The sequence below is a fragment of the Symsagittifera roscoffensis genome, chromosome 3, assembly GCF_963678635.1.
Source record: "Symsagittifera roscoffensis chromosome 3, txSymRosc1.1, whole genome shotgun sequence".
NCBI classification, from domain to species: Eukaryota; Metazoa; Xenacoelomorpha; order Acoela; family Convolutidae; genus Symsagittifera; species Symsagittifera roscoffensis.
This window is the reverse complement of record NC_087064.1, coordinates 25,530,866-25,543,805: the sequence shown is the minus strand read 5'-3', so window position 1 is coordinate 25,543,805 and position 12,940 is coordinate 25,530,866. Positions and strand designations below refer to the sequence as shown.

At 37.7% G+C, this 12,940-nt stretch overlaps 1 protein-coding gene across 1 annotated transcript; it reads left to right on the top strand.

Moving 5' to 3' along the window:
- The first annotated feature begins 4,753 nt into the window (after positions 1 to 4,753).
- Positions 4,754 to 12,534, top strand: LOC134842636 (chordin-like). The gene is made up of 11 exons (XM_063859064.1): positions 4,754 to 5,731; positions 6,133 to 6,245; positions 7,600 to 7,741; positions 7,954 to 8,103; positions 8,294 to 8,806; positions 9,033 to 9,272; positions 9,552 to 10,261; positions 10,460 to 10,699; positions 11,001 to 11,463; positions 11,837 to 12,037; positions 12,394 to 12,534. Exons 1-11 carry the CDS (start codon positions 5,581 to 5,583, stop codon positions 12,447 to 12,449), a joined length of 2,979 nt encoding a protein of 992 aa, XP_063715134.1. The 5' UTR covers positions 4,754 to 5,580; the 3' UTR covers positions 12,450 to 12,534.
- The last annotated feature ends 406 nt before the right edge of the window (positions 12,535 to 12,940 follow it).

Genomic DNA, 12,940 nt, shown 5'->3' with positions numbered 1-12,940 from the left:
GTTGGTGTAAGTGGGCAGTTTATATTTCTAGAATAAGTTTTGAGTTAACCTGCACCTCTTGCTGAAATGTTTATGAGCGAGATGATATATCACTTGTATAGGTCGTGTTGCTTTTTTCCATTTTTGGGAGAAGTCCTAAAAAAGTCGACTTAAATTTTCCTTGATAGCTTTTGATTCTTATGCGAGTTCAGTTCAAGTTTAATTGCTGAAAGGCAATCAAGTTACGCTCACCAGTTACAAAAAGGATTTGTCCTCACTTTTCCAACTGTCGGTTGGCTATGTTTCAATCGTCTCGATTATTTATCAATTTTGCTTTCTGACCACCTCGATGGAGAATGTATATGAATCAAAAAGAGATTGAGAGACGGTTTTCAAACATGGATGGTTTTCGATTGTGCATTACGACCATCTCGGTGGAAATATGAATCACAGATATGGTTCATGAGGGGGTCGAATCCCTGATGAGTCGAATCCCCGAGGAGTCGAATCCCTGAGGGGGATGATCCCCCTAAATCCGCCCCTGATCGTAAACCTCGACTTTAGTGGTCTCAGAGTCTCATTTCATGCATCATTTTCATCGATAAAGTCTACTCTAGTATTTTTAAGGCTGCGGTTTGTTTTTTTTTGTCAATTTGATGAGCGAATGACCGGTTGTTTTTCTCTTAGGAATTTGATTTTAGCGGCGAAGCGAGCGTAGGATGACAAAAAGTTACTGGTTATTATTTATACGCAAGGCACTTTGTCCTATCTTAGCATGGATGCCATTCGTTTATTGCAAAGTCAGGCAAAAATTTACATATGAAAACTTTTTGACCATTTTCAGGCGCCCTTTTTGATTTTGTTATGCGCCTCATGCATTTTGGAGCAAAATTAGCCGTTTTGAAAGGGTTCGACCAAACATTGATTTTCTTAATGTGCGCTTTGCTTTGCCCCTCAAAATTAGTATTTATTGGCACCGTGTGCACATTCAGATAAGTTATAGGGCTGCTTAGCACAAAACATCTGCTACAATATTATGGCTACCAAAATTAAAGGGTGCCTTCTCCTAATACCGACACGCTAATGTATATGAAATAAATTTTTTGCAAATTAAATTCCCCAACTCCAACTTTTAATCAAATTTTGCTAATAGATTTCGACTGCTATTTCTTTATCAGTATTATTAGCGAGTCTACTGAAATAATAATGGGGTTGCCCTGGCCAAGTTTTATCCTTACCATTTCAGATCCCGTACCAGTATTGTAAATTATCAGCTAAATTTTATTGAAGCCTAATCAAAATCTCTAGCTGAAGATTTTTACTCAGCCAAAGATAAAAATATATAATCAATTCTTAAGGCCCAATTAGAGCCTTGGTTACATCTCTTATTTCGTCTTCGTGCTGTCGTTAATCAAATTTGGCATCTAGCGAAAACTGAAGACAGAACCTGCAATTTTACAATTCGTTTATACCCTCATTTTTTTGGTATGTAAGCAAAAAAACATACCAGTGGTTGGCGTTTTAAGCATGCTATGTTAACTACCTGGTACGTAGCAGTTCCATTATCGAAATGAGTTTTCTTACCAACTTGGAAAACTTGAAAAGAGTCCCCTCAAAAAATTTAGTCTTACCATTCAATTTCAGCTTGTATTGCTTGTGTTGATCAAATCACATTATTTAATTTGTCTATCTTAAGCACAATCTGCATTTTTTAATTTGAGAGCACAAAATTTTAACCAATCATTTATCTGCTAATATTCTGCTTCGAATCAATTTTGCAGATGAGCATAAAAACAATCGACGTCAATCAAATACAAAGGTTAAATTTAATTTTTAGATTGTACATTTAATATTAGCAAATTGCATTTTTTGAACTTTTTTGTTCGAATTTTTGAGAATCGGCTGTTAAGTGATCGTCGATTCGAAAAAGATGTTCGTTTTAGTTGGTCACTTTAAGTTGACCTTTTACGCTTCAGCTTTTCAAATATTCTTGTTAGCTTTGCTTAATTGTGCGGCCGATTTTCCTCTACATGACGACGGAGAAGGTGATCTTAATTCAGTGCCTGGAAATCGGGATCCCAGTAAGTGCCAAATATCAAACAAATATCAGTTTTTCCCAAACCTAATAAAACTATTCGCAGAAAATGTGCAACCATTCCAAAAGTGTTGAAGATATAATCGAATTGATCAAGTTATGAAGAAGATACTTCGTTTAAAACTCAACTTTGCCTATATTACATTTTTTTTCACCAAAAAAGTTTTCCTTTGTCAATTTTACTATGCAAAACGCGCCCGTTACACAAAACAAAATTTTCCTAATGCACTTTTCCAAAAATATTGCGAAACCTAAAAGCAAATGTGTGGTGGTGTGAACAAATGTTTAATATGGTATAGAACTCAATGTTTGGTGATCTGAGACTTTTAAAATAAGCCGATATTAGTGACTCATTAGTTTATTGTCGTGTGTGCTGCTGTGTTTCAGGCAAGTGTGTGTTTGGAACGGAGGAGTTCTCAGTCGGGGATGTGTGGCACCCTACCCTCGAAATATTCAACAGACCAACATACATGCCATGTGTAACCTGCACTTGCTACCAGGTAAATAAACAGCTAACAGTACGAAAAAAACAGTCAACTGCAAAAACACACCTCATAATCGAGGACTAGGCTAGATTTAGATGCGAGGTATTGCGCGCTAGGTTTGGAAACCTTACATATGACGATCACTTGTGATGAATTGAGCATTTGTGCACTTAGCTTTTGTAAAACATATGTTTTTGAAAGATATACTACATCAAATTGATACTTATTTTACTTCCCATCCGCTCCTATCTCTACTGATGTTTCTAACTCTGATTGGTTGAAATTTGGATCTACCGCGCAAGCCGTGTTACGGCGCCCTTTTTCACTTAACACCGAAGTTTTTGAAAAAAAATCATCTTCCTCAGAGGCGCCAAAGTTACATAGGATAGATTTCAAAATCAAGTGGTGAATCAAAGATTCGATCCCGCGTATCCTAAATCGATCTGTTGAACCCCTTCATTAGACAATCCCTTGAGGCGCAGTTAACTTTTTTGTAAAAAGTTTATCCCTAGAATTCAAATCGAGTTGCCCGAAAAACCTTCAAACATATTATCATTCTAATTGGCGTATTCTCTTTTTATTTTTGGCATAGTGTATATCTTAGACACATTTATTATTTTGGGATCCAGTTGTCATCCCACATCATCCTTTGTTTGCAAACCATCACACATGAAACAGATCTAATATATTCAATACGAGTGGTATAAATCAAGAAAAAATCAAATTCTGGTTCTAAATTCTTTGGTAAGAAAAAAGAACTCTAATTAGACTACTTTTTTAAACTAGCCATTTTGTTTATTTAAGCGACTTAAGTCGTGCACCACTTGTGTATTTTACACAGTCCATAATTTTTTAATTGAAGCCAATCAAACACGTCTGAAACAACATTGAACTAGTTGAGAGGTGTGAAGAGATGTGTGCATGTGTGAATTAATCAAAGCGAACAGGTGATTGGGCGCCGAACAGGCTGCGAGAGGAGCTGAAGGAGGCTAAGAAGTTGCATGAATCTATCCGGCCGAAATTAAGATAGCGTGACGAACAGACGGTGTACCTTCTTGAAATTTTTCTAAGAGTGAGCCACCCTTGACTTAAACTCAGTACTGAAGATGCCCGTTGGTGTAAGTGGGCAGTTTATATTTCTAGAATAAGTTTTGAGTTAACCTGCACCTCTTGCTGAAATGTTTATGAGCGAGATGATATATCACTTGTATAGGTCGTGTTGCTTTTTTCCATTTTTGGGAGAAGTCCTAAAAAAGTCGACTTAAATTTTCCTTGATAGCTTTTGATTCTTATGCGAGTTCAGTTCAAGTTTAATTGCTGAAAGGCAATCAAGTTACGCTCACCAGTTACAAAAAGGATTTGTCCTCACTTTTCCAACTGTCGGTTGGCTATGTTTCAATCGTCTCGATTATTTATCAATTTTGCTTTCTGACCACCTCGATGGAGAATGTATATGAATCAAAAAGAGATTGAGAGACGGTTTTCAAACATGGATGGTTTTCGATTGTGCATTACGACCATCTCGGTGGAAATATGAATCACAGATATGGTTCATGAGGGGGTCGAATCCCTGATGAGTCGAATCCCCGAGGAGTCGAATCCCTGAGGGGGATGATCCCCCTAAATCCGCCCCTGATCGTAAACCTCGACTTTAGTGGTCTCAGAGTCTCATTTCATGCATCATTTTCATCGATAAAGTCTACTCTAGTATTTTTAAGGCTGCGGTTTGTTTTTTTTTGTCAATTTGATGAGCGAATGACCGGTTGTTTTTCTCTTAGGAATTTGATTTTAGCGGCGAAGCGAGCGTAGGATGACAAAAAGTTACTGGTTATTATTTATACGCAAGGCACTTTGTCCTATCTTAGCATGGATGCCATTCGTTTATTGCAAAGTCAGGCAAAAATTTACATATGAAAACTTTTTGACCATTTTCAGGCGCCCTTTTTGATTTTGTTATGCGCCTCATGCATTTTGGAGCAAAATTAGCCGTTTTGAAAGGGTTCGACCAAACATTGATTTTCTTAATGTGCGCTTTGCTTTGCCCCTCAAAATTAGTATTTATTGGCACCGTGTGCACATTCAGATAAGTTATAGGGCTGCTTAGCACAAAACATCTGCTACAATATTATGGCTACCAAAATTAAAGGGTGCCTTCTCCTAATACCGACACGCTAATGTATATGAAATAAATTTTTTGCAAATTAAATTCCCCAACTCCAACTTTTAATCAAATTTTGCTAATAGATTTCGACTGCTATTTCTTTATCAGTATTATTAGCGAGTCTACTGAAATAATAATGGGGTTGCCCTGGCCAAGTTTTATCCTTACCATTTCAGATCCCGTACCAGTATTGTAAATTATCAGCTAAATTTTATTGAAGCCTAATCAAAATCTCTAGCTGAAGATTTTTACTCAGCCAAAGATAAAAATATATAATCAATTCTTAAGGCCCAATTAGAGCCTTGGTTACATCTCTTATTTCGTCTTCGTGCTGTCGTTAATCAAATTTGGCATCTAGCGAAAACTGAAGACAGAACCTGCAATTTTACAATTCGTTTATACCCTCATTTTTTTGGTATGTAAGCAAAAAAACATACCAGTGGTTGGCGTTTTAAGCATGCTATGTTAACTACCTGGTACGTAGCAGTTCCATTATCGAAATGAGTTTTCTTACCAACTTGGAAAACTTGAAAAGAGTCCCCTCAAAAAATTTAGTCTTACCATTCAATTTCAGCTTGTATTGCTTGTGTTGATCAAATCACATTATTTAATTTGTCTATCTTAAGCACAATCTGCATTTTTTAATTTGAGAGCACAAAATTTTAACCAATCATTTATCTGCTAATATTCTGCTTCGAATCAATTTTGCAGATGAGCATAAAAACAATCGACGTCAATCAAATACAAAGGTTAAATTTAATTTTTAGATTGTACATTTAATATTAGCAAATTGCATTTTTTGAACTTTTTTGTTCGAATTTTTGAGAATCGGCTGTTAAGTGATCGTCGATTCGAAAAAGATGTTCGTTTTAGTTGGTCACTTTAAGTTGACCTTTTACGCTTCAGCTTTTCAAATATTCTTGTTAGCTTTGCTTAATTGTGCGGCCGATTTTCCTCTACATGACGACGGAGAAGGTGATCTTAATTCAGTGCCTGGAAATCGGGATCCCAGTAAGTGCCAAATATCAAACAAATATCAGTTTTTCCCAAACCTAATAAAACTATTCGCAGAAAATGTGCAACCATTCCAAAAGTGTTGAAGATATAATCGAATTGATCAAGTTATGAAGAAGATACTTCGTTTAAAACTCAACTTTGCCTATATTACATTTTTTTTCACCGAAAAAGTTTTCCTTTGTCAATTTTACTATGCAAAACGCGCCCGTTACACAAAACAAAATTTTCCTAATGCACTTTTCCAAAAATATTGCGAAACCTAAAAGCAAATGTGTGGTGGTGTGAACAAATGTTTAATATGGTATAGAACTCAATGTTTGGTGATCTGAGACTTTTAAAATAAGCCGATATTAGTGACTCATTAGTTTATTGTCGTGTGTGCTGCTGTGTTTCAGGCAAGTGTGTGTTTGGAACGGAGGAGTTCTCAGTCGGGGATGTGTGGCACCCTACCCTCGAAATATTCAACAGACCAACATACATGCCATGTGTAACCTGCACTTGCTACCAGGTAAATAAACAGCTAACAGTACGAAAAAAACAGTCAACTGCAAAAACACACCTCATAATCGAGGACTAGGCTAGATTTAGATGCGAGGTATTGCGCGCTAGGTTTGGAAACCTTACATATGACGATCACTTGTGATGAATTGAGCATTTGTGCACTTAGCTTTTGTAAAACATATGTTTTTGAAAGATATACTACATCAAATTGATACTTATTTTACTTCCCGTCCGCTCCTATCTCTACTGATGTTTCTAACTCTGATTGGTTGAAATTTGGATCTACCGCGCAAGCCGTGTTGCGGCGCCATTTTTCAACTTAACACCGAAGTTTTTGAAAAAAAATCATCTTCCTCAGAGGCGCCAAAGTTACATAGGATAGATTTCAAAATCAAGTGGTGAATCATAGATTCGATCCCGCGTATCCTAAATCGATCTGTTGGACCCCTTCATTAGACAATCCCTTGAGGCGCAGTTAACTTTTTTGTAAAAAGTTTATCCCTAGAATTCAAATCGAGTTGCCCGAAAAACCTTCAAACATATTATCATTCTAATTGGCGTATTCTCTTTTTATTTTTGGCATAGTGTATATCTTAGACACATTTATTATTTTGGGATCCAGTTGTCATCCCACATCATCCTTTGTTTGCAAACCATCACACATGAAACAGATCTAATATATTCAATACGAGTGGTATAAATCAAGAAAAAATCAAATTCTGGTTCTAAATTCTTTGGTAAGAAAAAAGAACTCTAATTAGACTACTTTTTTAAACTAGCCATTTTGTTTATTTAAGCGACTTAAGTCGTGCACCACTTGTGTATTTTACACAGTCCATAATTTTTTAATTGAAGCCAATCAAACACGTCTGAAACAACATTGAACTAGTTGAGAGGTGCGAAGAGATGTGTGCATGTGTGAATTAATCAAAGCGAACAGGTGATTGGGCGCCGAACAGGCTGCGAGAGGAGCTGAAGGAGGCGCCTAATTAGTAGATCACATACGACTGATGACGACAACGAAGAGCTGTTCAATTCGACAAAAGACAACAAAGTTGGCAGAAGAAGTCGACTAAATAAACAACGTCTAACCAAACAAAATTCTAATTTAAGAGCAAAAAACAAACAAACCAAGTCATGATTATTGTGATCATGGAAATCATATGGTATCTCTCAAAGAGCAGAAATGACCCATAGGTTCAGACTTCAGCTTTAGATCAATTCCAATTTTCTAGTGAATTAAATAGTGCTATCAAAAAAGTCAGGAGGTGGCTTCGAACCGCCAACGTCTTAATCGAGCGACTTTCATCAGCTAACTCTCAATTTCTTTTTTTTACTGGTTAAAAATTTTTTTGTTTTAGGCTGAAATGTTTGGCTACTACTTCTACGAGAGTGATCTATTGCCCAAGGTCTCTTGTGAACAGATAGGGGATAAGTGTCCCCCTCTAGACTGCGAATATCCGATCTCGGACCCAAAAAAGTGCTGCAAATACTGTCCAGAAGGTTAGTAGTTTCATCAATAAGAAATAAGATCAATATAAACTACTTTCAAATGATGAAACAATATGCAAGATACTGTCTGTTTTTCAATCGCCCATCATTATAATTTCTAAAAAAAAATAGGTTTGTAAATAAGTTTCTAAACACATATTCCACAGACTGACTTTTTTGATCTGTTTTAAAAGCTTTGTAAAACAGCTTCTGCTTTGTTTCAGAAGATAAAAAAGACAGCTTTATAAACCCGTTCTCGAAAGAAGATTCGTCCAAAAAAGGAATGCTGCGAGACGGGGATGATGAAAAGAATGAAAAAGAGAACCCACAGGAAGTGGAGAACAAATTTCTTTCTCTCGAAGAGGACTTCAATTGTAAGTTCTTGTAACGTTTGGTCAAAAGATACGCTTTCATGTTGATTAAGTTTTATTCAATGAACGAAAAAATCCATTTTGCTAGAACGAAAAATTTTGTTGATGTACACTTTTTCAGTGAAAAATTAAGGTTCTGCTTAATAAAATTCTGCTTTATGCGACGAAAAGCTTACTTATATTGATAATTTAGACTTCACTGCAATCCTGAGTGGCAACAATTTCTGGCCAAGAAGGCAAACAGGCGCAGTTAGCCGAATCTACTTGGAGTACATTCCAGAAAGCCAAACTGTTCACATCTCGATCATTCACAAACAGATGTCAGGAAGACCTACGTTCTTAGAGGTCACTGACCCCAACAACCCCGATCAAGCCCTGTTCACACATAAAATTGATCACGTGGTCGATTTAGCCCCTGGACGTAGGATTTGTGTAACGTGGAAAGACGTGGAGTTTAAAATAATGGAAAAGATGTCATCTAATCTGCTGTTTGCGACCTTGAAAACTGAAGTGTATCCTGACGGTGAAGTTAAGGGAGTCATTACTAAACATCGAGCACTGCTCCGTGAGTCGTTTGGAGCCCTGTTGAGTCCGATTAGTGACCCTGGAATGAGTACTGGGGGCTTCGTGTTTGCCAGTCTCCACCATGGATCCAAGACGTCCCTGGATATCATAGTGGCTCTTCAGGGACTGTCTGACTATTTCTGTTAGTAGAAAACAACTACAACAAGTTGAAAATCGTTTTTTTTTCAAGCTAGGAGTACAAAATAGTGCTGATTTATCGTGAAAACTTTCTAATGTTATTGTCCCATTAGAACTTTAGGACCGAACATACGTAAGACTTCTTTAAGATCAATTTTAGAAAAAAAAATTGCCTGAAAAAATTACCTGAAACTAAAGTTTTCTTATTTATAAACAGTTTTTTTATTTAGTACAAGATACAGCCCTGGAGGTGCGTCTCTACGACTCATCAGACGATCTGATTGGTCAGTTCTCAGACACCATCAACCCAGTGACGTCACAATCGTGGGCTGAGCAGGCGGTCACGTGGTCTATCTCTGGCGAGAGTGAGTTAGTCAGAGGACTGCTGAAAGTAAAGGTTCTTGTTGGTGACAAGGGAACCCAACAACTCAGTCTAGTCGGAAGTCTTCAGCCTAAAAAAACTTGTGGAAGTTAGTAAATTTCAAATTTATGGATTTGATTCTGTATTACAGGAAGAAATTTTGGTTTTGAATGTTTCTTCTGCAGAATTTTTGTTTGAGGCAGAATGGAAAGTTTGATCATCTTTATAACTCGTATGGCTCAAATTGTTTTCTGTTTTTCTAGTATGAATTCTATAAGATTTACACTTTTTTCCAGAATATTTTTCTAAAAGGAAAAATTACATAGAGTGAGTTAAACAAGAAAAGTAATGTTTGTTTCTTCTCTCTCTAATATTGCATTTTTTTAAGGTTTCCACTGTGTGTTATCACAAGGCACACCCAGTCGCCACATTCCCAAAGGAGCCTCGGGGTCAACTCTCGTGACCTTTGAATCCAACTTTGACCTAAGCTACCAAATTCACACTTCGGGTCTCAAAGACTATGTCAATCAAGTAGCGTTTGTGGCCGGAATCGACAAAGAATCCGAATTCGATTTGAAATTAGACGTGTCGTACACCTATTTCGATCAATGGGCCGTCGGCTTCGTGACCACTCCTTCAGTTGAACTAATTCAATCCTTGATGATCGGCGAGTTATATCTTCAGATTTCAACATCATTGGACACTTATGCTCTTTATGGAAAACTCGAACCTTTGCATTACTCAAAACACTTCTCGAACAAGAACATTCCGCCACTTCTGTTGTCTGGTAAAGCCATGCTTCCCAGAATCGAAACACGAGCTTCAGGGAACGCTCGAGTTCATTTAGACGACAGATGTCGGCTTCAATTCGAAGTTTTCACAGATGGGTTTGAGAAAGATGCTCGACTTTCTCTCCAGATTGGACAACTGTTATCTGAGAAGCTTCTGAAACCGGTCTGGTCGGAGAACTTCTCGTCTGGCACTATATCGGGATCCGTAGATGAGTTGTCGGAGGAGTTTCTGGATTATCTGAATGTGGGCCAAGTGTACATGCAAGTGGGATCCAAAAATCACCCGGAAGGGGAAATCCGAACTAAGGTTTCAATAGCATCACAACTTCAAAAAAAATTATCTGAAACAACATTTGAACTAGGACAAGAGATTCTAAAAAAAACAGATTCGAAAAATTCTGACAGAATTACCATTGAAAGATCCTGCAACGCACATGCACATGCATTCAAATGCATTTTTTTGTTTCCTACAGGCCAGTATGAGTTCAGTTCTGTTCCATTATAGGTCTCAATCTCGAATTCATGCAAACCGAAAAGCTCCGAAGGTCATCTGAGTTCGGCGATGATGGGTGACTCTGGCTCCTATGACTCTAAAGACAAAGAAGAAGAGAAGAGAAATAGTAAGAGTGAACAAGAGAGACTCGCGGGTGACTCCTCCAGCTGTTTCTTCGAAGGACAGTTCTATGCAGACTTGCAACAGTGGAATCCACAGTTCGACAAGACATGCACCTCATGCCACTGCGCGGTTGGTACTTATAAGTTTGAGAAATTGATTAGAAAGAATTGTTGTCATGTTGCAACACTGATTTTCTTCAGCAAAATTGGAAACTAAAAAATGTATATAAAATATTTTTGACGCGATGACTCATTTCAAAAAACAATGAACTACAATTTTGTTGTCATTAAATTGTCAATAAATGAAAATATGACCACTGCGATCATCAATCGATAAAGTTTAAAAAGATTACTACCACTTTTTATGTTTATCATTCAACCGAATTTGAGTAGACATGAGCATTATTTTGAGTTTTTAATGTATACTTCAGAATCGTGCCGTCATTTGCGAAGGACGCTACCAGTGCGAAGTGCCCACATGTGAGAATCCTATCATACCCGAAGGAGAATGCTGCTTTAAGTGTCCCGAAAACGACTTCAACTCAATCCAAAATCAAAATCCTACACCTGAAGATGCGACATGTAAACATAACGGGGTTATTTATGCTGTGGGAGAGACATGGAACCCGACAGTTCATCCGTTCGGTGTGATCAAATGCGCCGAGTGTGTTTGTCTCGGTAAGAACGACGTGAGCTGCAACCGAATTGAGTGTCCGAAGACGGAATGCAGCCACCCGGTTAAGAAAAACCCCACTGATTGCTGCGCTGTTTGCATCGAGGAGGGCGAGGATGAAAAACCGAGTCCTCCGAAGAGTTACGAGGGTTCGGAAGATCTGGAAAGTTCAATGCAGGCTGACGGAGGGTTCAAAGCGTCCATGAAAAAGAAGGGAAAACGTTAGTGACTTTTCTTATTAAGAACAATCAAGCTTGGCTGATATTCAGTCGAAAGGGTTAACAATTGGAGGTTACTCCAATTTGGAGGAGTTGAAGATAACAATCAAAATAGCTAAAAGATGAAATTTTAAAAATGAGCCGTTAACTAACCCACACAAATGCAAGTTCTAAATATTGCAAATCAGTTTGGCCTATTTATCTGATTCCCCTTTTTATCCATTCTTGAAGGGAGAAGGCTCAGCACTGTGTCACCTGCTTGAATGTTTATATCTAAGCTTAATCGTTGAAGTTGGAAGTTTAAGCTGTATAGTGGGTAGTGGTGAAGGGTAGTAGAGGGAAGCATGGCTGATGAGTATCCATGCCTCTGTTTCAGCATGTCAGTTGGGAGACTTCCTGTACTCCAATGGGGAAGTGTTTCACCCGATTGTGCCCCCCTTTGGGGAGCAGTGGTGTGTGGACTGTCTCTGCACTGACGGCAAGACTACTTGTTCACGCACCACCTGTGACCCCATAGACAACTGCCCCCCTCAATTCATCCGCACATTCCCCGACCAGTGCTGTCCCAAGTGCATGAGTGAGTAGTGTTCATTTATACAAGTGTTTTTGTATATAGGTACCAATGGGGTGACAGGGGTAGGAGGGGGATTAATTCTTGAGAGAAGGGTAGAATGGCAGAAAAGTATTAGCCAATCAGAATAAGGCAATAGATTTTAAGTTAAAACAATGCGATAATTTACTCAAGAACGATCTGGGGTTTTTCCAGCCGTTTCGTCGTTCTGCCACCAAATATTCGAGGGGTTTTGAAGTTCAATATTTATTAATAAAATCTTTAAGCTTTAAAACGTAGCTTATTCTATTTGTCTCACGAAAATTTATTTTTATCAGGGTTTTGATTTAATTTATTTTTTAAGTGTCGATGTTTTGTTTCAGGTCTTCAAATTGACGGTGACAAGACCTCGTATGCCGATTTCGTCCTAGGAAGTTAGAAGATCCAACAATGTTAAAGAAGAGCATTTTGAAACTCTATTTTTGAAATTTTTAAATGATAATTCGTTAATGAGTAGAGTATTTTGTGCCTATCATATAACTTATTGTATATTTCTATTTTTGGACGAGTAAAATTTTAGCTAAAATTTTTTAATCGTAGTTTAACGTCGATGATTAGTTATAGAACACGATTGCTGCGCAGAATGTTTGAAACTAAAATAAAATTTAAACTAAAACTGTCGCCAAATTTTAATCACAACACAGCAATGAGACTCCTTGAAATACTCGTAAAAACATATCCACCGTCAAGTCCACTGTTAAATCTAAAAATCATTTTTAGAACAAGGCTGCTTGTATCAAACCAAAAGCCCCGAATCTTTCGACTGCCCTTAAACGTCCTGGAAGATATAGTTTCTAAATAAAACCAGAATGCTCGTATATCAGGGCAAAGCCCTGAATGTTCCGACTGACTGCCTTTAAGGTCTTTGGA